Source organism: Poecile atricapillus, chromosome 5 (assembly GCF_030490865.1).
Source record: "Poecile atricapillus isolate bPoeAtr1 chromosome 5, bPoeAtr1.hap1, whole genome shotgun sequence".
Taxonomy (NCBI): Eukaryota; Metazoa; Chordata; class Aves; order Passeriformes; family Paridae; genus Poecile; species Poecile atricapillus.
In genome coordinates, this window is record NC_081253.1 from 180310 (window position 1) to 208308 (window position 27999).

Consider the following 27999-nt stretch of genomic DNA (forward strand, 5'->3'; position numbering starts at 1 on the left):
GAAGGGCAGATGCTAACCCTGGGCCCAGCCATAGGCCCCCATGGAGCTCTTGGATTGAGTGGTGGGTGGCAGGAGTTGGGACTGCCTTAGGCTTCTTGCTCCCACACTCCGCAAGACAGCCCCAGCTTTACCTGTCAGATATGACCGTCACTGACTGCTTGCCTCTGCAGAGTGCCTTTAAATTTCGAAAGAATGGTTTATTGCAATGTGTATCACTGTTAACCTTTAAAGCTTTGCAAGAAAACAACACCTGGTACAGCAAAAGTGTACACCTGTGTTTTAACTCTGTTTTAACCAATGTTCTTTAATCATGTAGGAAAATGTAATGTATAGCATGTGGCTTTGTTAGAGCTGGATATCTAGATACAGTACTTTTGTTTTGAAGATGGAAGTATGGATGGCTTATTATCTTTTTTCTTTCCTGTCTGTGGAAAAAAAATGCAATCTGGCAGGTTTTTTTTTTGTGTCTGAGCACTTAATTCACATTTGTAAATAACATCAAGATGTCAGATTTGCATCTGCTTGGTTTGTAAAAATGATATTGTGTATGGAGTCAGCCAGAATAGTCTTCTGATGCTCTAATACCTGCTGTGGCTTCTCTTGAGGCTTAATTTTATTTCTTTGTATCTTAAGACCCCCATTGTTTTCCCTTCTAGTTATTCTGTTTACCTAAACTTCAGTGAACTCTATTGTTGGTTTGGAGGGTGGGGTTTGTTTTGCTTAAACGTCTCAGGTTTTAAAAAAAAATTATACCTTTCAAAGGGGAAGAAACAATGAACAAATAACATAAGAAAGGTATTTTGGAAAAGGGGGTGGGTGCCAGTGATGAAGCTGACTCAGAACAGTGGCTGTTGCGGCATGTAACGCTTCCTTCAAGAGCTGGTTCTGGGTTTCCAAAGAACCATAGGAGGGCACCAGCAGGAAAATGTGGAAACCATTTATCTGTGTCTCAGCCTATTAGTGGGAACTATTACATTCCTGCTAGATGACAGCGCAAGGTGCTTTTAGGAATTCAAAACTGAGGAATCGGCATTCCTCGATGATAAGTTTTTCAGTCAAGGTGCCAAAACTAAGTCAGTGATGTGAGAGGATGATAGACTTCTTTACTCTCCCGTGGGCTAAAACTAGTTTTCGCTGGCAGTGGAGAACCTAATGTACCATTTAGATTATTGGATTTTTCTCTTTTTGTTTAAATGTAGAATGATATTAACGTTAGAATAACGAGCCTGAAGTTTGGTGCAATTCTAAAACAAAATCGGGACCCATTGCAAAGCCTGAGGCTGATACAGGAACACATGAAAAAGATTGTTTCTCTGGGAGCTTTTCTGGAACTCTGACTTGGTGCACATAATTAATTTCTCACCAGTTTTTAGCAGAATTTGAAGGAATAGAATAATAACTTCAATTGTTAGGATGAAAAACTCTAACCAAATAAAAAATGCCAAAAAAATCTCCAGACCGTTCGTTAGGAAGGACTTTGGCTACCATCCTTGCCCCTTCTTACTTGTTACAGTATATGTGGTCTGTAAGTTAAGGACTGCAGGGTAAATGAACCCTTTTCTCAGCATCTTTTTTCTGACAGGGCAGTGTCCATGGACTAGTTCTAAGCTCCTTGCTCTGACACACATGGTGTTTATACACCCAAATAGGCATTGGATTTGTAGTTATTTCATCCCCAAATTACTTTCCCTTTAGATTATGTTTTTAAAGATGAACTGAAGTTTTCTCTCTGCAGTCATTCCTTTGTGTCTTTTTTCCCAGCGGCAGCTTTTGCCATGAGAGGTTCAGCAGGGCACTCCCCCTCTGTAGGTGTTTTCGCTAGCTCTGCTGGTGACTGTAATTGGAGCTAAGCCATGATCTTGAGCTTGATAGCAAGTCTGGCTTTTGAACCATGGGAAGAGGTGTACAATACAATGGCTAAACAGGAGCTAAGTTTTTGAGTGGCTGAGTATCACCAGAATAGCAGAAAAATTGCCTCTGACAGATTGAAATTCAGGTTTTAGAAAAGCACAGGGAAAAAAAAAGCATTGACTTCAGCTGTCCCAGTTTTTTTATTGATTTTTGAACTACTGTTGCATAGGATTTCTAGTGTGGGTTCCTGTTCTTAGGGTGGTTCAGAGCCACCCTAATCAAGAGGTTTTGCTATGTATTTAAAAAATGTTGTATTGATTATCATTATGCAAAGATTGAATAATACTTGATAATTATAGAGGTAGTTGTATATAGTTTGCTCAGTGCTCTCACAAATTGAAGTAATAATATGAAATACTAAGTCTTACTTTCGTAGGACAAGCTGTAGTAGTACTAGAATTCTGTGCAAATGAACCCCAAGTTATTGAATTCTCATAACCAGAATATTAAAAACCAAAAGATGTGGGGAATGGAAGAGTAGCCTTTTACATTGAAACTGGAAACATGTCCTCAAGATGAACTGTTAGGCATGAAAATAAAAACTGATACTCATCCTAAGACAGTATAAAATACTGCAGTGATCTGTTTGTTTGTTGGTCTGGGTTTTTTTTAGGAACGGAAAGGTTTGTAAAACCTCAGTTCTGAAATGGTAAAGCCTTTGATTTGGTTTGATGACAAAATCTGGTAAATGTGCCTCTGGGGCATTTACCAAACTGATGCCAGATAATCTTTGCATTTCAATGTTCTTCAGATGCTGTTATTTTATCCTCTGCAGTTATGACAAGAGTCCAGACTTTGCATCAGTTTTATGTGATACCACTATTTATTTGCTGTTTAGAATCCACTTAGAAGTGTTGGAATACAAATACGTAGTGCTGTCATATCCACTCCAGGAGCGGGGTGTCCATTAATGCCTGCACAGAGTTGCACTGTACTTTTGCCACCCTGATATTGATATCTACATCATGACTGCTCTTCTTCTTGAGCTGGATGAATTGTACAGTTTTTCTGTTGGTAAAAGTAACTTACAGGATAGTTCCGTTCTTGTCATCTGAAATTTGTTGTGCTGCAAGAAGTGGCTTGGGAAGCTCCTTTTGTAGGGTGAGCATTCCTGACTGAAAAGTATGTACCTCTATGTAAGAAGCTGTCCCCACCCATCTACTTCTGTGTTTTGAGGATGATGGTGTCAACTTTTCCTTTCCTAACCTGTCATGGAAGTGAAAATAAGTGAAGGGATGTGTGATCTTAGTAAAAGTGGTAACTGCTGAATGTGGACTTATAAAGGTGATAACCTCATACAGAATAACAGATAACGCAGATAGATTTTATTATAGGAGAGTTGGTTTAGATTAGATCTTAGGAAGAAATTAAGGGTGGTAAGGCATTGGCATGGGTTGGCCAGAGCAGTTGTGGTCTCCCCATTGCTGGCACTGTTAAAGGCCAGGTTGGGTGGGTCTGTGGGCAGCCTCATCCGGTGGAAGGTGTCCCTGCCTGTGGTGGTGGGGTACTTGTGTGTGTGTAATGAAATGAGATTTCCATGTCCCTTCCAACCCAAGTCATTCTATGATTCCATTTATATGTTTGTTTAAGCCAGATTCTTTAGTGTTGTTATTCTGTGTTTGAAATATTTAAGGAAGCTTGCGTCGCTTAAACATTAAGTGCCTCTCTGTGGTGCTGTGTTGCCTCATGGGTTTTTTGTGGCACAGATTGGATACATTAGATTTCTTGCCCAGCATTATACAGCTTTCAGAAATATATTCTGAGGGTTGTTCGGAAGTGAGGCTTATGGAGGATTGTAGTTTAACCTGACCTGTGTGCCCCTCGTCCCTCCATGGAATGTAAAGTAAGTGAATTATAATGTCTGTTGTCATCTGTAACTATTCTTCCTTTACCATAATCATGATCATGAAATGTGTGAATGCAGAAATATTCAAAGTGATGCTTACTTCTAATGGAAAGCAACCCAGTTACTTGTAAAATAGGAGAAAATAAGTTTTTGAGTTGCAACTTATTTCGCATGCATCATTGAATGATGAGTTTATCCTATGCAATAGAATCAAAATAGATTCATTGTTTAAAATGTCATTTTATCTTAAGACTATTTAAAGTGGCCATTACGTATTACTACAGAGTAGAAGGGCAACTGATTCCCTTCTCTGTTTCTTTTTTTGCCAGGCCAGTCATGATTCAGTTATACCGACCTTAAGAGTTGGATCTGCTTTGAAGTGGCTTTTAGTAAGTCACCTTACGTGGGTAAAGACTGTTAAAACAAATATTTCTGGAATTGTGGTATATATGTGATTTTATAAATGTTGTCACTGGTGTGGATTCAGATGGAATAAACAATGAATGGTTGTATCACTGATTGAATGTGGGTGATGTGAGTCAGGGGAGGGCTATAAAAGCTCATTTAGAGCGTAAGGCAGGAGAGCACAGCCTGCCTCACACGGTATAACTGGCAGTAATGTTTTAAGTGTATTGGTGCATAGAAGTGTCTTTGATACCTCTTTGAAACATAAGCCAATCTCACTGCTGATTTGAAAGAAAAGGTTTTATTGTGGTGGTTGATTTAGTAAAAGAAGTTTTGTAGTGGTGGCTTTTATTCCTGGAGAATTTTATATAAAGTACTTAGAGTAAATTAGTAAAAATAACATGACTGCAGTGACATTCTGCAAAATTTGCATTATATAGCAGTTAACTTGGCTTTTATGGCTTGTACAATACTTGCAACAGTGGATCTCATTAATTATATATATTTTTAATTTACTTTTGTTTGAGTTTTAAAACCTCAATGTGTAAAACATCATAGCAGTAGTAGACTGTGTGTTGGAAGTTCTGTGACCAGGCCTTGTTGCCAGAGCAGAACATCACTGGAAGCCTTGGGTGTCCATAGTCTGTCTGTAAGGAATTGCACCCATTCCTGTGGGTACCTCACTTCCTTCTTACCTGAGGTTTGGTCAGCATGCTTGCTTGTTTTGTAGGTTTTTTTGTCACACCACTGCTTTTAAACCCACTCCTCTCTGGTTGTGTGGCCCTTGGGGAAGGTGTGGAACACACAGGTACTGCTTGACCTGCTGAGTCACCTCTGAGCTAGCACCTGTACTCTGCATTTACCTTCTGAGCACGACCTTTTTGGACACTGCATTTTGCATTTGTGATGTGCTGGACTGTGTGTTCTGAGAGATTCTGATGTGCTTCACTTCATCAGCTGCAGGATTTCTGGCATCAGAGCACTCATTGAAACAAGAACTAGCGTCAGACTGACAATATCATTATGGTACAATTAAATACCTTTCTGTAAGGCTAGAGAGCATTATATTGTGGGACTCTTCTATAGTTTGGGGTCATAAATCTGTTACAAATTTCACCTGGTTGTCGTGAAAGACTGAAGCACATTTTTTCTCACTTCTTTTTCATTGTGTTAGTGGTAATAATTGAAATAATGAAGCAGTAGATGGAGTGTAGAAGTTAAACTGGAATTTGGAGATGAGTTAGTGTTCAGACGTCTTCAAAACAACTTCATAGTTTTCACACATCCCAGCTAACATTGGTAGGATACTATATCCATGATACTATCCTGTGAAGGGAATTACTCGTTTATGCCTGTTTAAGAGTAAGAGAGGGGTTTTTCTTCTGCATTAGGGTACACGAGGGTGAAGATTTTGAGCATAGAATAGGTAGTTGATTGACTGTAAAGAAATTTCAACTTGATATATTTGAAAATTATTTGATTGTTGTTTCCTTTAGTAAACAACTTGATTTTCTTAAGTGTTTCTATTTTAATTAAACATTAGTAATTTTCTTCCCCAAAAAGACAACTTTTTTTCTTGTGTAAAGCTTCACATACTTCCCTTCTTTGTTCCTTTTTACTGAGAGATTGCTTTCTGTTTTCATTGGGTTCAGTTGCATTAATGATTATTATTCACCATGGGAAAATCTGGGAAAGAAGCTGGAATTTTGGACAAAGCATTGAGAGGAACTGACATAAACCATTACCTGGAAAATTTTAAAAAGTAGGTTTTTTTCCTAGTTTTACTTAATGATTTTTCTCTTTTACAAATATGAGAGATTAAAAACAGTAATGAAAGTTCGTAACTATTGACTGACAAAATAACTGCAGTGGAACAAATGTCTCACTTATACTTGAGGTTAAAAAGAATATGGATCTGCTGTAACTAGTATGGACTTTTTAGTCACAGAATGCATTAGGTCTGCAATGTAATTATTGCTGATCCTGTCTAATGACTGTTTTGGGCATTATCTCTTTTGGAGTTAGCCATCTGCTGTGGTTAGAGTAATTAAACATAATTAAGGGTTAACTTAGTTTGAAATCAAAAGTACGTACGTCTCTAGGAGTAGAATGTAAATTTCTTCCATTCAGAATCATTCAGAAATACCAATATTCCAGTTCTTTATTAAAGACATTAAACAAGCAGCTAAATTAAAGTTTGAAAAACCACCCTCTCCAAAACACTTCCCAGTCCCCTGTAAACTGAAATAAAAGGAGCAGGGTGGGGGTGAGAAAGAGAGGGGAGCCTTAAAAGGGCAGCTTATTACTGTTCTCCCAGTTCCTATTTGATCAAACAGATGGCTTATGTTGGTTAAAAGCTTGCAAGCATAGCTATATTTACTTTTCTGTATTAAAAAAGTATTGATTTGCCAAGGATGTCTTCTTATTTATGACTCAAACATGGATTGCTTGTAGGTGGTTCTTAACTATACTTATTTATAAAATACTTCAGATGCTCACATCCTGGACAGAACTCCAGGTCTGTCAGTCTGACCTCAGTGCCCAGGAAGGTTATGGAACAGATCATCTTGGTTGCAGTCACACGGCACATGCAGGATAACCAGGGGAATAGGCCCAGCCAGCCCAGCTTTAGGAAAGGCAGGTTGGATCTGACCAGCCTGATCTCCTATTCTGACCAGGTGACCTGCCTAGTGAATTAGGGGAGGGCTGTGGATGTGTCTGCCTGGACTTCAGCAAAGCCTTTGATACCGTCTCCCACAACATTCTCTTGGAGAAACGGGCAGCCCATGCCTTGGACAGGTGTGCTTTTTGCAGGGTTAAGTACTGGCTATATGGCCAGGCCCAGAGAGTGGTGGTGAATGGAATTACTTCCAGCTGGGGTTGGTCACCAGTGGTATCCCCAGGACTCAGCTCAATATCTTTATCAGCGATTGGGATGAGAGGATTGAGAGCACCCTCAGTAAATTTGTGGATGGTGCCAAATTGGGTGGGATTGTTGATCTGCTTGCAGGTAGGAAGGTTAGGAAGGCTGTGCAGGGGGATCTGAACAGGCTGGATTGATGGGCCAAGGGCAGCTAACTGAGGTTCAATAAGGTGAAGTGCTGGGTCCTGCATTTGGATCACAACTCCCCTGCAGTGCTCCAGGCTGGTGGTTGGTAAACTGGAAAAGGCCCTTGGGGGTGCTGCTGAAAGTGGCTGTACATGTGCCCAGGTTGGCAAGACGGCCATGGGCACCTGGCTTGTATTGGCCCCGGCAGGACCAGGGCAGTGACATTGAGTTGGCACTGCTGAGGCAGCTTGGGTGCTGTGCCCAGTTCTGGGTCTGTCATGAAGACACTGAGGTGCTGGAGCGAGTCCAGAGACTGAAACAGAGCTGGAGAAGGGGCTGGAGCACCAGGAGCAGCTGAGAGAGAGCTTGGCTTGGAGAAAAGGAAGGCTCCTGGGAGCCTCCTCCCTCTCTACAACTCCCTGACAGGAGAGTGGAAGCACCAGGCAGGGTTTGGGCTCTGCTCCCAGGGGACAGGGACAGGACAAGAGGGAATGACCTCAGGCTGTGCAAGGGGAGGGTCGGGTTGGACATCGGAGGAATTTCTTCATGGAAGGGATGTTCAGGCACTGGAAGGGGCATCTCAAGGAGATGGTGGAGTCCCCATCCATGGAGGTGTTCCAGGCACTACTGGACCTCAGACACTCAGTGCCCTGCTCTGAGTGATAAGGTGGGGACCGGGCGCAGGTCAGACTCGATGATCTTGAAGGTCTTTCCCATCCATTTAGGTTGGATTCTGTGATTCTATGGTAAAGACTTCTTTTAGTGTTTTATTATTACACACAGCATTACAGGTTTTTTTTAGAAATTTGAGAGTTCTGGATGTTTTTGTGAGGGAACATAAAATACGAAGTTTCAACCCTGGGTTTTGAAGGGAGTGTTTTAAAATTTAGAAGTACCTTTCCTTTTACAAGGAATTCCTGTAATAATAGCATTTTGATCTGTTTCTAATTTCCCTTATGCTCTCTGGAAGTATAGTGACTTCACTGTAGCCATAATTAAAACAATACCAAAATACAACAAATTTTTATTTGTACAAGCAATGCTTGTTGGCCTCAATAAGTTCAGTCATTCATAGCAACTAAAAAAATGTACTTTGTCATAATAGTTTGTCTGTTGATGTCCATATACTAAACATAGTAAATATTTTTACTGTGTGTTTGCAAATGCTGTGGACTTAAGTCTGTAGATTAAAACTGAAACCACAGTCCCTTATGAACCAGATTTTTGTTAACTATTATCCTTCAGAATAGTTATAAAAGTTAACGGACATATATATGTAATAAACACTATATGCAGTATTTTCCAGTGACCTACCTCCACTGATTAGCACATTAGATTGATTTTAGCACATTAGATTGTTTATAGTCACAGATTGCTAAAAATGAATGAAGCATTCTGTGATTGTGGATGAAAAATGTTTAACTGGAGAAAAGTATGTATTTAGGAGTCCCAAATGAAAAAATTAAAATGTTTAATATTTTTCTTTCATAAATTATCTGAAGGAAGTAGTTTTGTTATTTGTCCTTTTGTTCTGAAGGAGAAGGACATTCCCCTAATATTCAGTATAGTAGTAGATACCTTTTTTGGCATGATATCAGTGTGACTGTTTTTTCTGTGTTTACAGAAAAAAAACCAGGATTTTTTCTGCATGTGTGAAAATGATTCCTGATAAATTGGCCTGTAAAGAATAAAAGCAGTGAAATCATTAGGTGCTGTTGAGGGTGGAGCGGCTGTTTACTGTTGGTACAAAGGGTAGGCAGTTCTGTATGACAGACTGTGCCTCTCGTGTTAGCAGTTTTCACTTTGCTGAAGTAGTATGCTTCTGCTAGCTTGCAAAGCCTGGAGACTTTCCCCATGCATAGAAATTGCATAGTATAAATATATAATAGTATAAAAACTATTAGTGACAAGGAATGAACAAATCAGTTAAAATGGGTGCGGTGTATCTTCACAATATTTTGTGTTTTGTGTTTGTATTTGCTGTGGCTTTTTAAGTTTAAATTTGCTGGCTGAGACAAACCAAGGATCTACTTTCTGGGGATGCAGATGACAGGTTTTATGCTGTCTTTCCAAATGTGCATTTGGGAAGTCACTATTAAATACAACTTTGGATCAGAAGTGCTGTTTAACATATCAGTTTTCTAACTTGTTTAAAATAGAATTTTAAAAAGTGTGTCTTGTGTACTTGGCATTCCGCTTTACAAGTACTGAGAATGAGATTTTATAACAGTTGTTTGATTTCAGTTCAGTACTTATCCCCCTCAGATTTCAGGTGTAAATCTGAGAAAGGGTGTTGCCTCTGTCCATGAAAGAGACTCTATGACAGGAATAGGTTTCTTGGAAGTTTCCCAGTTTAGAGTTCAGTGTGCTCAGTCTCACGGTGTTTTTAATAGTACAGGGACTCTGAAACTTTTTCCCTACCTTATTTGTACTGTGATCCTGACTCACCATCAGCTGGCAGATTGAGTTAGACAGTCTGTTGATGCTGCTACCACTGTGCAAAGACATAATTGGTTTGGCTGCGCTTCTTAAGTGTTTGAGAAACTACTTCACAGAATCACAGAGTATGCTGCATTGGAGGGGACCCACAAAGATCATTGAGTCCTACTCCTGGCTCTGCACAAGACCATCCCCAAGAGGCACACCGTGTGCCTGAGGGTATTATCCAAAAAACCTTTTCTGGTGTTTTTAATAGTAATAGAATACACATGCTTGTTTAGTGAAATAAGTCTGGTGAGTTTTGATTTAGACAATTCATGACGCAGATAAAAATGTCTTATTTTGCATGAAAAGCTCACCAGGAAACACCACCACCACCACAAACACCTAACAATTTACAGATGTTCTTGCATTTATGCTATCTCACCATAATTGCTGGGTCTTTATGCACTACTGGTTCTTTCAAGTTGTCTGTCAGGGAGCAGCAAAGAGCAGGGCTACTCTTCAAGGAGCAATAATCTGGCAATTGAGGATTCTGCGGGCAGGGCTTTTCCCAACGCTGGCACAGTCCCGTGCAGTCCGAACAGTGCTGGTCACAGGCTTAGACAGAAAAGAATCTGTCAGGCCCGGTGTCCATCCAGTTGTCTGATCAGAAGTAGCAGAAGATGGGAGCTGATGCAAGACTAGAGGAAAGCTAGAACGTGGGATGTAGCCAAGAGGCAGGGTACAGTCAGGCTGCAAGAGTGATGGGCTGGCTCTGGCAAGGGCTGAGGATTCCAGCCTGAGCTGAAGTGGAGTTCTGGAGCACAGGACATGGTAAAGGCATTCAAGTTGAAATGTGGTGTAACTGAACAGCAGTACCAAACTCCCATAGTGCTGCAGCTCTGCTGAGTTCCCTGACAGATGGGTGTTGTTAATGGGATGTACCTCTCATGTGAAGGTCTCACAGGAACCTCTTGAGAATTTAGTACAGATCCTGAGACACAGCACAGACAGTCCCCATAGTCCCTTGTGATTTCCTTTGCTGCCATAGAAGACAGACATTTATCATCTCTCTTCCAGATATGGAGTCTGGAGAGCGGTTAACATCATCATCAGTCTCCTCTACTGCAGCTGCCTCCACTCCAGCGTCTTCGACAGCGTCGGTAACTTCAGAAGTATCGAAAGGTGGCCTTTCTGCCGGAGCTGCGACACTGAGCTCCACAATCAACACATGTGGTAAAAATGATTCAAGTCTATATTGCAATGTAATTTTAGTGTTTGTTGGCACTTGTAATAATAATTACAAGTCAAATGTAATAAGGTTGCACAGATGTATCCAAGAAAAATGATTGAAGTTTTTTGGTTTTGCCAAGTGACATTCATTTGCTGTGAATACATTTTACGTAATACTTATTGAAGGAATGAAGTTAATTGAAAATTGCCTATTTAAAGTGTAGAAAAAAAATTCAGTTTGCAAGGCTGCCTTGAAAGTGGGATCAAATAAAGGGTTCGTCTGGCAAACACTATGCCACTTTCAGATTAAGTTGTAATAATCAGCTTCTTGAGTACACATCATATTCTCAGCATTTAAGCCCAGCCCATACTGTGGTTTTACATTTGGAGGAGTGGTTTCCTGTAGTGGAGCGTGAAATGGAAAAGATAAATATCACAATGCCACAGTCTTGGATAATAATTGACTAGAGTGAAATATCTTTACCTTGAATCAGAAATATATATGGAAGATTTCTTCATGCAAGAATCTCATTTTTGTGGTTAAAACTCCTGTTTCAGCTGAATGTTGCGTACATCACCCACAGAACAAACGGTAAACTCTTCCCTGCTGTTTCTCACTTCAGTTTTGGAAAACATTTTTTTGGAGAACATTGTTTCTGTTAGCCCAATTCTTACATGGTATGAACGGTAAATAGGAAGTTTTTTCAGCTTAAATTCATGGTAATCCCCTGTTTTCAGAAAAAACTGTTCTTGCAGCAGAGTGAGCAAAAGTATATTCTCCGAACTGATACAGCTTGATAATAAGTAATGAGTAGATTCCAAGTTGCCAACTCCATGCTGCATTTGTTCATTTCCAGCTGCCCCAAGAAGCTGAAGCCAGAATGTCTGCAGACCTAGGGTTATATCTCAGCTATTTATTTTAATTTCTCTAAAACCAGAAAATTCTTAACTCTTCTGGAATAAGTAACAAAGTTTTTCATTTTTCATTTTCATTTTTTAGTACCCCACTAAAATTCATTTCAAAAGAATTTTTTGTCTATGATTGTTAGCCCATGCCACTTGAAATGGTTTTCTGTGGTGGTTCCTAGAATGTAGCAGGAGTTAATTTCCGTATGGCTATGAATGTACAGTCCTAACCTGAAGGTTCCTGTAACTCGTTTACCTCTTCTTGCTGCTTTTGCCGTGTACATATTACATCATGTAATTCTATATCTCCTGTTAACCTTCTGTGCATTTATAGGATATGTATTTGGTCTGCCAAAATACAGTAAGACTGAAGCAGATGAATAATGTAATAAAGATACTAAACTGTCAGTTTTGTTCTTAATTAGAAAACACAGGTAGTTCTTTACTAAAGGCCTTTTAAAAGTTCTGTTCTCTCTTTTATTAAAAAAGCTTAATTTCTGTCTGATAGCTAAGAGTTAAAAAGGTTGATAGTAATTACCAGCATTCTTTTTTTTTTTTTTTGATTGTTTGATTTTTTTTTGATTGTTTGTCTGGCTGCATCTGATGTTTAAGAACATATGTAATTTTTCAAGGACACTTTTTCATCCCAAAACCACGCTGGAATGTAGTTTACTATCAATAATGTCCCATCAGTTTCATTTACTAATAAGTTTTTCTGCTGACACACTGCGCTGTGGTTACTGTTGTATCCACTCTGAAAAGGTTGCATGGAAGTGTTAATGTTGCCAGCCAGCTGAAGGTCCTTTTCCCTTGAATGATCTATGGCATCTCCAGAATTTACAAGATATTCTGTAGCTAAGATAGACTATACACATAGCCAGTTCTAAGCTGAGACATTCTTCACTCCTGTGATATTTTAAAAAAACCCAACAACGTCTGTTAAACAGATAATTGAATTATCTCCAAATTTAAAAATGCATTTTTCTAGTATCTAATAAAATAAGTTTTTAAGAATGAGCAATTATTCTTACTGAGAGAAGGTAATGCATCTTAATGCATGAGATTAGAGAGATTCTTTTTAGCCCAATTCATCTCTTTATTTTCTTTGCAGCAATCTCTTAGTCTATTAAGTAGTCTCTGCAATAAACTTGATTGCATACTCTGTCAGGTGCCTGTGATACATGATGAGTTAGGACTGGTAGTCTTTAAGCTTTGCCAGGGACATAAAAGTGCAAGTAAATTATTTTGGCATATTCCCAGGTCAAAAAGACAAAGCACCTGTGTGAAACGGTTGTGGAATATATCACATACTGTTAGTTTAATTGGTTAATTTGCACTAGTTCCTGAATAATTAAAGCATTCTAATCAAGTAAACAGATATTTTATTTGCTTTCTTCTTATTCACCCATTGCTGAAAATAAGAAGTACATTGGAAAAGTAAATTGCCCCTGGAAAGAGGTTTACATTCACCCTCATGAGAATCTTAGCAACTTTGGAAGAATATAAATCAGCACTTTTACTCTAAATAAAACCATAATTCAGTGTTTTGTCTTTATGAAAGGCAGTAGTACTAGTGTGTGAAACCATTCTAAGCTGAACATTCTAATCTGTGTTGTTTTGATGTTATCAGATCTGGAAGGTCTTTAATTTTCAAAAAATGGGAAGTTCATTAACTTTTTGTAAAATAACAAAACACAACAGTTTTATTTCTCAGACCAGAAGCTGTTTTTGTCAAAGCAAAGAAACCTTCTTTTGGAGTTTCCTATTTCTCCCTAATGAGTTCCAGAACAATGTAAAAATTGTGTACATGAATGCACAGAGTAATTCTTTGTTACTAAGAGACCAGCATTGTTGAAATGTATGTTGCCCTTTGGAATAATGCTGTCAATCACTTATCTGTGCAGTGGTTAGTAGAATTTCAAAAGTTGTTCTCAAAAATATTTAATCTATTTGAAAGTAACCCATTAATATGAAGGAGTGAGATTTAATGTGAAATTCAGCTATGTGGAGCATGTTTAAGGTAAGTTAGCAACTTGAAGAGTGAACACTAAAATAAGAAAATTAATTGCTGTTAGTATTTTCATCAGATAAGAAAGAGGGGAAATGTCATTACAGTTCAGTTTAGTATTACAAGGCTTTTGCCATTTTTTGTTGGTGTTTTATTTCTTCCATGTGTTTAAATGTGTATTTTAAAATGGGTGGCTTCTATTTCTTAGATACTTTAGGTAGTGGCTTAGCACACTTAGTATGTCTTTTTTCAAAGCCATAATAGTATGTAGTATAGTGTACAGTTAACTACACTTTTTATATGATGAAGAAAGTTGATGAACAGTCTCAAAGGTTCTTTTAACTTGGCAGGTCTTCAAAGTATGAAACTTTGCAATGCAATGTTGCTCATTGGCATGATTAAGAATCACAATGGTCTGTGAGAGGGAAGCATTGTGGAAGAAGATACGTAAATGGGGTTTGGGTTGGTTATGATTGTTTTTTGGGTCTTTCCTGTGATAATTTACAAAGTGATGTTAAAGCCATTTAAATGAAAATCAGCAAATGTAGACCTGAAACACAATGCTTTTAAACTCATGTCAGAGGTTTAGTGAAGTACACTACACATCACCTGCAGTACTTAGCATCAAGGAAGTGCAAATTCTTTCTTGTCTTGGAGGAAGGAAAAAAAGGCGCCTGAACCAGGAATCTGAAATCAGTACAAGGAATTTCCCTGCACCGTGTATGTTGTTTTCCTGTTACGTTGCCTTGTAGTTGCTAATAAATGAAAAGTCCTAGTGAATGCCCTTGCGTTCCTAACACCTAATAGGATGAGTTACTGCAGTCAGGAGCTTATTCCAGAATTATTTCTTACATACACAAACACAGTAAAAATGTTTAAAACGTGTGGAGGGAGAACTAGGAATTACAATGGTTTGCATATAGAAGTCCATGAGAAGCACGGTCAATGTGCTGAGGCCATTGTTGATGATGGGAGTCTCCTGGAAAACAGGGAATGCTTGGTCTTTCACATGCTTTTCTTTTTGACATGATGCTCTTTGTATTAAAGGATGGTACAAATGAATTTAATGTTCTTTGATGTCAGTCTTTTCCTGGTCTTTCTCTCCATTAAGGACTACATAGTTCTTCTGGATAGGTATGCTTTTACAGTCTCAGAATTCCATGATTTGTTTTCCACACTTGTGTTCAGGCTATCTCTAAAGCTGAAGTTTAGTTCTGAAACTCCTGTGAGATTTCCTCTACCAGGATTACGGAATTTCTAGGCCTTTGATTTTTGTCTGTCATCTTTGCTATTCTTACCTTGTCATACCCTATGAATACATGCTGACTTGTTGTATGGTGCCTGCTTTCTTCTCTGCTGCCCTTCCCCAACCTTCCAGGTGTGTAGTGGCCAAATAACTTCTCTATTTACTTCTTTCTGGTCACTTCCCCTGTTCATTTTCCTTTTCACATATTCTTTTCACATATTCATAATTCTGTATTAGCTTCAGTCTCCTTATTGTTTAAGGTAAGCACAACTCCAGCTATGCTTACTTTTTACCTGTAATTTTTGCAGTCTGGTTCATCTAGCTTTAGTGCTCCTACTTGAGACCACATTGCCACTCACTTTTCTCCTGCCCCTCACCACCACCTCTTGCCCTTAGAGGGCTGGAGAGGAAAATTGGAGGCACAAAAGGCAGAGGTGACAGGTCACGATAAGAACAATTTACTGGAAACAGAGATGAGATAAGAAAACAAATATTAATGGCAGCAGTACTGACAGAGCATATAAGAAACAAACTAAATGGAACCCCCCCCTTCCTGGCAATAGACAGTTCCTGACCTCTGCTATGGTGCGCCAACTGGGAAGAGAGCCCTTCCCTCTGGAAGAGAGAGTCCCTTTTCCCTGCTAATGGTGTGAGATTTATTTGAGTAGCCTTTGGGTCCTGGCCATGCCCCCTCCCAACTACTCCGAAAATTAACCCTGTCCTGGCTGGAACCAGGACACCTCTTCATCATGTCTCATCTTCACCTTGTCTGCCATCCTCCCAGTCTGAGAGATGCCATTACTCATACTGAGGTTAGAAGCCAGAATCTCCAGTTGAAACTAGGGCATTTGAATAGGGTTGTTACAGGGAAAAAAAAAATAGAGGCTGCTTTTTTTGCAATGCAGTGTCAAACTCAAGGATAGAAACCTTTAGTAGCAGCTGTAGAGTTACCACTGGGTAGCAAGCAGTTCCTCTATTTAACAGGTCTTTTCATGAGGAACAGCTTCAGATGTGGTTTGTGGTGGAGGCCTGGGAGTATTGCAAGACTCAGATTGCAGAGGTGACTGAAAGCTGTTGTGTTACTTCGTAGCTCTGATGTAGGAAGAGTGCTGAGGCAATAATAAATGTTAAAGAGCGATCTGTGAATACTGATTCAGTTTATAAGACTTAGAGTTTCATTTTGGGGTGATCAATGTCATATAGCTTTCTATTAAGTATTAATTTTCAGAATCCATTTAAATAAAATGGCATTGCAGTCTTCATCAAAATGGTTTTAATGACTTAAGACCAGAGTTGCTGCAGGAAATGCATGTCATTGAAAAGTTCCTAAATGCTCTGGGTTACACACAGCAATGGGCTTACTGAAATACTTAAATATATTACTAGAACACCTGAAGTTTGTTTTTATTTCCTTTGCGGTCCAGAATGGTGGCGAACAGCAGACACACACTCTCGTCCTGGGACAGCTTTTTTCCCACCACTCTTGGGAATTCCCACACTGTTTGCTCCTCCTGCACAGAATCATGATTCTGCTTCATTCCACTCAAGAACTACAGGAAAAAGTAGTCGGAGCAATACAGACAAAGGTAATGGCTGAAGTTGTCTGGAAATAATCATATTGAATTCTGCACATGCAGAAAGATGTGGAATTTGAGCTTTACTTTTGTCATTCTTCCCATTTCTAAACAGTTCTATAAAAATTGGTTCTGTTAGGTAAGGATGATACGTACCAATTATGTGTTTGGCCTTTAAATCATGGCTGCTCTGTATGATTAAACTAAAGTAACTCCAAATCAGAGTGACTGATGACAAATTTTAGTATATGTAACAAGTCACTTGTAAGTAGTTTAGGACCTTGTTACATGTCTATGGAATGTTAGTGTGGTTGGGGCATCTCAGAGAAATTACCTGTTACTTCAGATTTATTTTAAATGTCACTTTGTAAATCTGTCATCTTTAGGAATAAATGGGTCACTGAATGGCAGCAGTACCACTGCGGTCTCAGTTCTCAGCACATCTGTGCTTTCCACTGGCATTGCAGCATCAGCAGGACCAGTGAAAACTGTAACCTCAGGAGCTGGGGGACGCAAATACAACCAGGAGCAGAGCAAAGTTCAGCTTTTGGACACCAGGACTGACAAAATCAAAGATAAGGTAAATACCAGAAAGAAATTGAAGATTGAAACAAAAAATTTGACATGATAAGTGTTTGGCACCCAGGAGCGTTTTGCAGTGTTCTTTCCGAGTACCAAATATTTTGAGTTCTTCTGATTTATTAGAGCGAGAACTGTACCCTTGCCTCTGTAGGGATTTTTTGTGTGTAATGGATTTTGAATTTTTTTTAATTGTTTGGGTATTTTTTGACATACTTGTGAAGCAGAAGTTACTAGTACTGCTAATTTCACTGGTTAGTAAGTTAATAACTGTGTCCAACACCTTGTTTTATTTAATTAATCTAATTTTTTTAAAAATGTATTTTTAACAGCAGTATTTGATATTTTATATTACAGTATATATACACACACATATATTGGAATTACAATTATAACATCATAGATTATTTCTGTGAATTTAATTAGGTTTTCGTGTATCTTACAAAAACAAAAAAAAATTTTAGACATTAAAAATGCTTTTCTGAAAGCAATTTCCTATACATCAGAACAAAGAACTGTTATTAACTGCTGTTTTTCAGCAATATTCTTAGCCATCTAATATGAAAGACCTGAGTAGTCTCAGTAAGTTAGTAAACCTTATGTTTACATGACCTAAGCACTCGAAGAACTTAGCTACTCTGGGAATCAAAACTATTTAAACAAAACAAAAAAAAGAAAATGGTGTACTGGGATGATGATCACTGTCAGAATAGAAGCTAAGGGAGTAATTCTCTACTGATAGCCATCTGGGCTAAAATCTTTTTCTTTCTTTCTTTATGCCTATCTATTTTTGTTTTCTGAGTGAATTGGGCCTCTTGCTTTCTTTCTGTTACTGAACTACATTCAGCTACCAAGTCTGAATGTTTCAAGGTAAGAGGTTGGCATTTTCAAAGGACAGCTGGTGCTTGATGTATCTGCATAAAAATAGGGGTTAGCACTGAAATGGTTGCTTATAATTGTGTAGTGATATACAGTGTTTAATATATGGACAATAGGGAAATTATTAAGAATATTTTCCCTCAAAATGTTCTCTGTGTTCAACAGTTGACAGCTTTTGAAAGTATTAAGCTAGTTAAAGGTATTTGGGAAATCTTTGATTTTTTTCAGACTTAAATACTAAAAATGGCTCTTTCTAAAATTCTGCTTTTATCTCGGGTATATCCATGCAAAATTTATCTTTCTTTCTCTGTTGCAGAGGTAAAGCTTTTTCCGGATGGTGTTTCTGTATTTTTGACTATTACTACAGTTAGTCAGAGTACCAAATAAATTTCACTTTTAATATCTCTGAATACCTTCCCAAAATTTATTCAGAAAATTTTACCTCTTTTTGCCCATTGTTTGTTTGTCTGTATTTCTGGTTGGTTTTTTGTTCGGGTGGTTTGTTGTTTTGGTTTCAGGCCTCCCCCCCCTTCAAATTTCTACCAGGATGTTTGTCAGCATTGTTACCTTTTGTCTTTAAATATAAATTTGGTACTGTTGATAGATTTCTTGATGCAGGCACTGATTTCAAACTCCAGTTTTACTTGACCAAATGCTGAGCCGCTGTAAAAGGATGGACTTGGTGCAAGTACCTTTCTTAAGAATATTGTGTCCTGTATCTTAACTTTTAAGTCTTCTGTCTCATGCAGATAAATGTCACGTTGTCTGTTTCCTAAGTTCCTGTAGTAAACTTTTTAAGATTGATATGGAGTTTGTTGTTCCTAATCTTACTTGATATGCTGATGTTTATAACTTTTTTTCCTGTAAAACTTTTTATGAGGTAATTGGTATTTGTCAGTGTAATGATTTTAACAACCTTTTGTACCAAAACACAGAAATTACTCTAAATGAGAACTCCAGCATGAGGATGATTATGATTATTGAAGCTGGGCTCTGTACAAGTGATTTTGAGCTTTTAAATTTCGAAGTGTAACACTTTCCTCTTCTTAAAAACATGTCTTATTATAAAACCTGTTAATGTACTTTTCTAAAGGTTCTTTTCTTTAGGGTTTTGGTTTTTTTTGCATTCAACTTCTGATTTCTTCAGTCATCTCCTTAGTTTTAATTTCTTCTTGAGGGTGGTATCTAAAAAATTATTAAAATATTTATTTGGTTTTAGAAAAAAAAGAAAAAAAAAGAAAAAGGCAAAGCTGATATCAAACTGTTTTTACAGTTGATGAAAATCTAGAGTTTCGTTCAATATAATGTAGTTGTCAGTATTGCAGATTTGCGTCCATTTCTCAGAAGAAAATCCCAGAAGCAATTTGATGAACATAATATTTTCAGTCCTCAAAACTGTACATTACTGTAAAACTGTACATTACTGTACAGTATGAGCTGTACAACTGTACAGCTCATACTGTGAAAGTGGTTAATTGAATGTGTCACTGACACTTTGCTAACCCTAATATTGTTCTTTCTGTGCTAATTTGCAGTACAAGTTTTGGGTATAAATTTTTTGGGAATTGGCACATTCTGTGGAGGTTTATGACACCCAAATTCTAGGTCAGTGTTCTAGGCCTAAATTTGGCATTTTGCGTTTTGATATAGTGATGTCAGCAGTGGTCAGAAAAAGACTTCAGTGGAATTTTGTGACCAGTTTTTAATTTTCATCATCTTGTGAATCACTTTCTCTTTAAGCATTTGCTCGAAAGTCTTACTCTCCTTTGTTTCAAAGATTATGTGTAATAATAAGATCATATAACAGATTAAAACTGAAACATTAACAGAGAATTCATCTTCCTGGTAGAAGCCCAGAAAAAAAGCAGTGGAAAGCTCTAGTAACAGTGACAGTGATTCAGGCTCCTCTTCAGACACCTCAAGTGAAGGTGTAAGTAGTAGTGACTCTGATGACCTAGAGGATGAAGAGGAGGAGGAGGAGGACCAGAGTGCTGAAGAGAGTGAAGATGATGAATCTGATTCTGAAAGTGAAGCACATCACAAAAGCAAGAACAAGGTATAACACCTCACTCTGCTGCCCACTGTCTTGTTGCTGCAAGCTGTTTGTGACAAGTTGAGCTACCCATGTCTGTGAGCAAATAGCCAACAATTATTTAACTGCACATTAAAAAAGTGCTAAGAATACTCTTTTTTAGGTTTGCTCCAGGTTTTTCTGTTTGAGGGGTTTCTGGGAGGGCTTTTTGTGTGCATTCATGTCTGTGTATTGCTGTTCTTTATAGGCTAGGAGTTGACAGTTGGTAGACCGTTATTTTTTTGGTTATAAAGTAGGAAATACAAAGAAATCAAGTACTGTGCATAGGTAGTGAATTGAAAATATATCATTGTGGGTATTGCTTGGCAGTTGCTTTTTTCCTAGCAGAGTGGCTACTTCTCCCTTGTAATAGAATATCGAGATTGGAATCTTTATCCTGTTAGGTTTACAGTCACAAATACATTTAAGAACAACCATGGTTTAATACTCCTTCTCTAGTACACATTGTTGTCACATGCTGAAACTATCTGGGGGAAAAGATCCAAAAATGAACAATACATACATTGCAAGACTGATTTAAAATTATTATTGTTCATCCTCTGCCAAGACTAATGTAATTGTTTCATGGAGACTGATCATATGTTTAGTCTTTTTAAAAGGATCTTTAACTTACATAATGAACAGTCAAAAATAAATATTTTGCAGGTGCTAATGCATAGTGGTGTAACAGATACAAAAAGCGATGGACAGAAATCACAGGAAAAGTCTCAAGATAAAAGAACACACCAGCAGATACCTCTTGTTTCTGATTCCCAGACTCACTCATCATTCCAGTCCCAGCAGAAGCAGCCTCAGGTTTTGTCACAGCAGCTTCCGTTTATTTTTCCAAGCTCTCAGGCAAAGGAGGAATCTGTGAACAAACACACAAGTGTAATACAGTCTACGGGATTGGTTCCTAATGTGAAACCTTTGTCTTTGGTACATGAAGCCAAAAAAGAGACCTATTTAAAACTCCTAGTTCCTTCCCCTGATCTACTCAAAGCAGGGAATAAAAATACCTCTGAAGAATCTATCACTTTGACCAGCGATGTTAGAGCTAAACGGGTGAGTGAAGTTTTGAATTATTTGTAACTTGTGTCATCTGTTTAAAAAGATGTAACATTGTGCCATCGAGCTCTTTTAAATAATAGTGTATTAAAATTACAAGTATATATATATTTATAATCATGGGAGTTTGTGTTTTTAGGGTTGATCTGGATTTCTGAATGGTGTAAATTAACTAGATTGTGTGGGTCATGCACCTCTTAAGGACAATGTGCACCTGAAATCAATATCAAAATAAGAAAAGTTCTCATGGGAACACTGGATATTTTTCCTGTGCTTCTAGGTTCAGTCAAAATGCTAATTTAATACTTCACATATCTACTGTTTAAGCATGGTTTCACTTTCTTTCAAGTTGGATAGTTTCAAGTCAAAGTAATGGAAATCACCTATTTTAACCACGTTTTTAAACAAAGAAGCTGAAAGCCATTTATTAAAAAAAATGCTCAATATAATGTTGAGTTTTGTTTGCTCTTTAAAGACAGGTGTTTATGCCCTGATAGCTGTTAAAGCTCAGTATAGCCATTTCAATAGTTGTTTTTAGAATCAAGGAATGGCCTGGGTTGGAAGGAACCCTTAAAGCTCTACCCTGTCCCACCCCAGCCATGGCAGGGACACCTCCCATGGTCCAGTGTCCAGCCTGGCCTGGGACACTGCCAGGGATCCAGGGACAGCCCCAGCTGCTCTGGGCACCTGGGACAGGGCCTGCCCACCCTGCCTCAATTTATCTTCCTTTTTACTGGTCAGGACTTTACAATAAGTTTATATGTCTGTCTTAACAGTTCTGCAGCTTCAGAAATTTTTAGATCCTTGGTTTATTTGTTTTGTCAGCAGTGATTAAGGTGATTGTTGATTAATCTTCTATTCAATGAGATTTGAATGAGGGTTAGAAGAGAATAAAATTATTATGATGATTTTAAATTATTTTTATTATTTATTATTATTTATAATAATTGTAAATATTATTATGATTTTGTTTTTTCATATTTTGTTTTAAACTAAGTAGTATTTGGAAGTAATAAACTCAGTTCTGATTCACAGCTAACTCACAAGGCCTTAGTGAGGACTGAAAAATATTTAATTTTTATTGCTTGACTAGAAGATAAAAGCTGTTTTTCCTTTCAAATTTCCTGTTACTTGGTAAAAATCAAATAAGCTTGTCACTCTACCAGGAGTAGCTAAGTAAGTTATAATTATGAGAACATACATCTTTGCTACTGAAAGAGGCTTCTGCTTTCAAATTTAGGTTACGAGTCTTTAGCTGGTGATAGATCACACATTTAGTAGTTTGATTTCTCTGAAACTTTTACTGGAGGTATGCACTGTCTGAATATTTATTTTGGAGCTCTTCATAATTTCGTATTCAGTTTTAAATGTTAGTAACTTCCAGGAATGTATGGTATTTGACTTAATGTAAAAAAATTATTTTAAACTGTACGGTCTTTATCCATTTAATTATGTTTTCTACTGAAGATGATGTGGGTTTTTGTCCTTTGGAAGTCTTTATACTAAAGACAGTCTTAAGCTTTACATGCATTTCTGAGCTATTATTAACTTTTATGTGGAAAATTTCAAGTACTACTCTTTCAGTTAAACAGTTAGCATATCACAGCATTTCTCAGTAATACCTTTTCTCTCATTTGTTAAAATAAAATTTTTCTACACCAAGGGTTCTCTGTTGGGTTTCTAGTATCATGGCCATTAGTGTGTTGTATTTACCTTGTGCTTTAAAGTGAACAAGTTATTAAAAGTAGCTGTACATTCACTAGAGGGATTTTTATATGCTGAATTAAGTAATAAGAAGAGGTTTTTCTGTGCTGGTACACAAGAGTAGTAAGTATCTTTTTAAAAAGGGCTTTTTTCAGAATGATTAATACCTTTATGAAAGTCTCTGTCTAGAGCATTGTAGCAGGTGAGAAAGCTTCCCTACATAGTTTGAATCAACTTCATCTTGAGTTCAATTTGTCTTTCCCTGTTCATTTACAGTGAAAAAAATCATGCAAGACTTGTGTAACTAGTAGTTTCTCATCTCGTCTGTTGTACCTAGTACCTGCTTTTGACTTTCTAAAAATGGCTTAGCAGATGTTTAAAATTTCCTAGAGCTCACTTGCCTGAATATCAAAGAAAGCCAAACAAACACCTCCACATTTTATTCCTCTATCTTCTTATTTCTTTAGGAACAATATAAACAGACATTCCCAGCAGCACAGCTAAAGAAACAGGAATCATCTAAGAGCCTGAAGAAGGTTATTTCAGCTTTGTCAAGTCCCAAACCAACCTCTAGTTCACCAGCTCATCAAAAACTCACATCCTTGGAAAACAACCATTCTAACCCATTCCTGACAAATGCACTTTTAGGTAATCACCAACCCAATGGAGTTATTCAGAGCGTCATCCAGGAGGCTCCTCTTGCACTCACCACGAAACCGAAACCCCAGACCAAGATCAATGAAAGCGTAGCCATTTCTAGTAGTGCCCCCTTTTCTTTGCCAATAAACTTGAGTGCGTGTGGGAAAAAGACAACTGGTAACCGGACAGCTGTTATGCCCTCTACCTCTCCTGTGTTACCTGGTTCAGGAAAGGATAAAGCAGTCAGCAATAATGCAGTAAATGCAGTAAAACCACAACACCGCCTTCATTCTGCAAAACTGGTGGTGGAGCAGTTCAGAGGGGTAGACTCAGATGCCCCCAGCAGTAAAGACTCTGACGACTCAAATGATGATGATGACGACGATGAAGATGAAGATGAGGACGATGAAGAAGATGATTCTGATGATAGCCAATCAGGTGGTTTAACCTTTTTAATAGGAAAAGCAGAAACTTAATTTTTTGCATTTTGTAAACATGCATTTCCCACCATATTTTAAAATAGGGGCAGGATACTGGGCCAGCGAGGCCCACACGGTGCCCTACACATATCCTTGGAATTAGCACTTGTCTCCATTCTCCATTTTGTCATGTCAGAAAAACATGTTTGGGGTGTTCTGATACTTGGTCAGCTGTCCTGGTAATGTGGCTCCTTAGCCTTTTGGAAAGGCTGTCAGAGACCTCCCTTCCACATTAGTCACCCAGCCTGTAGCTTGATGTAACAAAGTGCTCAGGAAGGGATTGACGTTAAGGCTGATTGATGGTAAATGGTTCTGGCAGACAGAGACCAGCTGCAAAACAGGTTTCCTAAAGAGAGAGAGACTACACAAGGGCCTTCAAATTGTCAAGAGTGGCAAGAAAAGCGTATTTTTGTGCCTCATGCAGGAGCACAGCAGCCAATGAGCAAGTAATTGGACAGTTTTAAGGGCTACAGACCAGGCTATGCAATTTGGAATGATAAGGCCTGTTTTAAAGAGTTGACTGTATTCACAGTCACTGCTTTGTCCCATGTCCTGGTATCTCTTGTGTCCCGCCTCCACTTTCATCATTCTGTTCCCCCTCTCATCCACACACCCTGTGCTAATCTTTTTCTCAGGCTGTATCTCACCTTTAGTTCCTTACCCTGGCTGTCCTCGATTCTTACTCTTCCTTTGCCCAAATTGCAATACTTTTGATTCTGACACCTTTCAGCCCATGCCCAGTTCAGTTGTTTTCTTCCTCTTCATTATGGATTTCACACCTGTGAAATGCCTTTCCTGGGATAATGCCCAGCTGCTGCTGGGCTAATGGGATGATTTAGCTGTAGTTCCTTCTGGAGTAAACAGTCTTGAAATACTCCAGCTTTTGTCACTCATCTCTTCCCATTCAAAAGAACAGTGTATTACCATGCAGAATTACTTAATGCTGTCATATTTGTAGTAATTTTAAAGTTTAGGTAGTTAATTAGAACCTCCTATTTATACTCGAGATGTTATTAAAAAAGCATATATAATAAGAGGAAATACTTTGCAAGTGTTAGAACTTTAATGGACTTGCCAGTAGTTTCCAAGTTATAATGTGCCTTTTGCCACACTTTCTTTAAACAGAGTCTGACAGTAATTCTGAGTCAGATACAGAAGGGTCTGAGGAGGAAGATGAGGATGATAAAGACCAAGATGAATCGGATACCGACACTGAGGGAGAAAAAGCCCCACTGAAACTGAATAAAACTTCATCCTCTGTGAAGAGCTCACCCATTGGTCTTACAGCTCATTCCACCCCGCTTAATCTCCAAGTAGCAAAGACGTCGAGCTCGGCATCAGCTGCCTTATGTCCTGAGTCCCAGCCTGCAGTGTTCCTCGGGACGGGAGCCTCCACCCTCACACCAAGTACACACTGTGGTATCTCTCTGTCTTCTGTTATACTGTCGTGTTGCAAAAGTAGTTTCAAAAATAGTCCAGGTGCTGGTATGATGTTCAAGAAGATTTTTACCCTTAAGAACAGTGATTCATTGAACAGCCATCCCAGGGATGTGGCAGTGTCCCCCTCACTTGAGGTTTTCAGATGTCAGTCGGTCAGGGTGCAGGGTAATCTTGGCAAAGCATCCTTTCCCAAGGAAGGCTGGACTGGGTGTCTTTTGATGTCCCTTCTGATATTGGCTGTTGGGTGACTCTGTGATCTTTTCATGGGTGATTGCAGGAGTCATTAAGATCCGTCAGCCAAATTGCAAGTTCTTCAGACTAGAATATTACCCTTAGGCCCAGGATATTTTAACTCATGCAATGATTTGAGAGAAGATAGAATTAAATATCCAGAGTTGATATATATTATATTAAACTCCTAATTATTAGGTCTTTGGAAGTCTCCATTTTATTCTAAACTAGTTATTTTTACTTCTGATTCCTGTACATTCTAGTTTGTGTTCTGAATCTTCAATTTTTTGCCCCTTTCTTGACAAACTTTGTAACCATACTTTGTTAGAACATAATTTTCTAATAATTCTTTCAAAATTCTCAGTAGAATTTATGGATTATGCGCAGGAATTTATTTTTAAAAAGTTAATGGAAAGTACATTTAGCATTTGCCTGATACTGTATAGTGCTTATAATCCTTCATTTGGTGACTTAATTGGTAAGATTTAGTAATTACTATGGCTACAGTAAATAATGCATTTTTGAAAGTCAGATTCCTTAATTTGCATGGTAACAATACAATGAAATCACATATTTCGTACTTTGAATTAGAGACTTGATGTTAATTAACATGTGTATAAACAGGATTATTAAATGGGGACATCTGCTTATAAAATAGGTTTTTATATTTGGATTCAGTGGAATAGAAATTCCATTCCATGTCATACAAGGGCATTAGCTTTGAAGCGGTATAATGAGATCTGCCTAATATTTATCCCAGAAACAGGCTTGTGAACTGTGCAGTTTATAAAAGATTTCATATGGATTGAGAGTTACTCAAATGGGTAGATTAAAAAGATCATGTTTTTCTTAGGAATCTCTGTTGATTTGTGCTGCTTTGAAAAGTCTGATAGCAGACTTTTCTGTTTACTGGAATAGGAGGTAGAATAAATAAGTTTTATGTCCTTGCTTTATGGATAATAATATACTACACCTAAGGATCACCTAATCAGAATCAATATAATAGAACAAAAATATTTTTGTGAACCTTTTACCTAGAGTTGGTCAATCACTGAGGGGGTCTCGTGGTCTCTTGTCTGTATCTGTTTTGCACTGGATTTTTCACTTCACTTATATTTGGAAAAGCAGCCTCCCTCCCTGCACCATGGCCATTCAAAATAATGCAGTAGTCATTCATGTTAGGTTAAGAGTGCAGACCTGTGTCTCAGTTTTGGGATCTGAGCACAGGCATTTCCTCAGTGCTTTTTCTAGGGGTCTCTTCACATCACCTGGAAGGAGCTGCTGGCAGCTCCCTTGGCAGCCAGTGCTGAGCTGCCATGTGCTGCTCCTGGCAGAGAGGCTGGAGCAGGTGCCGGGGGTCAGTCTGGTGACAGCCCCCACTCACGGCTCTTCCCAGGGAAGAGATGTGTCGCATCCTTTGCAGAAGGTCCAAACTCTACCTCTTTTGGACGTGCATCTTCCAAAACTTGGTCTGTGTGCATAGTTTGTTTCCTGTGGCTGCCTGAGAGGCCTGAGGAAAGCCTTCCACACTAAAAAGCCCCACGTGTGGCAGTTGTTTCTGGGATGCTATCCACTCCGTTGCTTGACAAGCACCAAACACAGCATCTGTTTGAACTGGGAAAAGCTGAAGTAGTTTTGAAAATTTTCTGCATTTGGCATTTGACTGCAGTCTGTGGACAGTGCTCTAGGAGGATTAAACCTATAAGAATATGAATCTATTAAGTGTGTTTTTATTTGCATCTTGTTTACTGAAAAAAACTATGTAAGGTCTTGTCTAGAAAAACAGGCGTGCAAGGAATTAAATTAGCAATATTTGAGAGCACTAAACAGGACAAGCGGCTAGGTATGGGATAGTTAGGTTTTCTGTTCACAATTTCAGAGGATGAGGTTACAGGAAACTTAGTGGAAAATGTATTTCAGAAGGAGAACACTTACATTAGTTTTATTTATTTTTTATTTATTTATAATTGATAATTTGATAGTTGATAATTGAGGCACATAATGGCAAGAATGAAAAAACAATTTTGTTTTGCAGATAGAAACATAAATACATTTTAGGAACATGTTACCTTTTTAAAGTTCTATTAGGTATTAATCAGAGATTCTGTTTTAGGTATTTCAAAAAGACGAAGAGTAGCAGATGAACGGGAGCTACGTGTTCCTCTCGATTATGGGTACGTTATCTATATACCTGACTTTCCTTAAAGGGTGAAAATGCCTTCAAAAATGCATTGGTAAAGAAATGAGTTTAAAAAATCTTGAGGCTGAATAATAAGGAAAGGGCTTCAACAATTTAGATTTGACTTCCAG

At 38.2% G+C, this 27999-nt stretch overlaps 1 protein-coding gene across 11 annotated transcripts in view; it reads left to right on the forward strand.

The window, feature by feature from the left end:
- The window catches only part of BAZ2B (bromodomain adjacent to zinc finger domain 2B), a 111165-nt gene that overhangs the window by 42882 nt on the left and 40284 nt on the right, over positions 1-27999 (forward strand). For 9 of the 11 annotated variants that reach the window (XM_058840035.1, XM_058840030.1, XM_058840029.1 and 6 more), the window contains 8 exons: positions 10713-10868; positions 16450-16611; positions 16986-17179; positions 19907-20113; positions 20795-21193; positions 23368-23977; positions 25144-25437; positions 27803-27863. In XM_058840035.1, the coding sequence (XP_058696018.1) occupies positions 10715-10868; positions 16450-16611; positions 16986-17179; positions 19907-20113; positions 20795-21193; positions 23368-23977; positions 25144-25437; positions 27803-27863 (2081 nt within the window). In that variant the 5' untranslated portion in view covers positions 10713-10714. Of the gene's footprint in view, positions 1-4125; positions 4147-10712; positions 10869-16449; positions 16612-16985; positions 17180-19906; positions 20114-20794; positions 21194-23367; positions 23978-25143; positions 25438-27802; positions 27864-27999 lie in introns of those variants that run through there. The other 2 variants (XM_058840037.1, XM_058840034.1) reach the window with 2 other exon arrangements.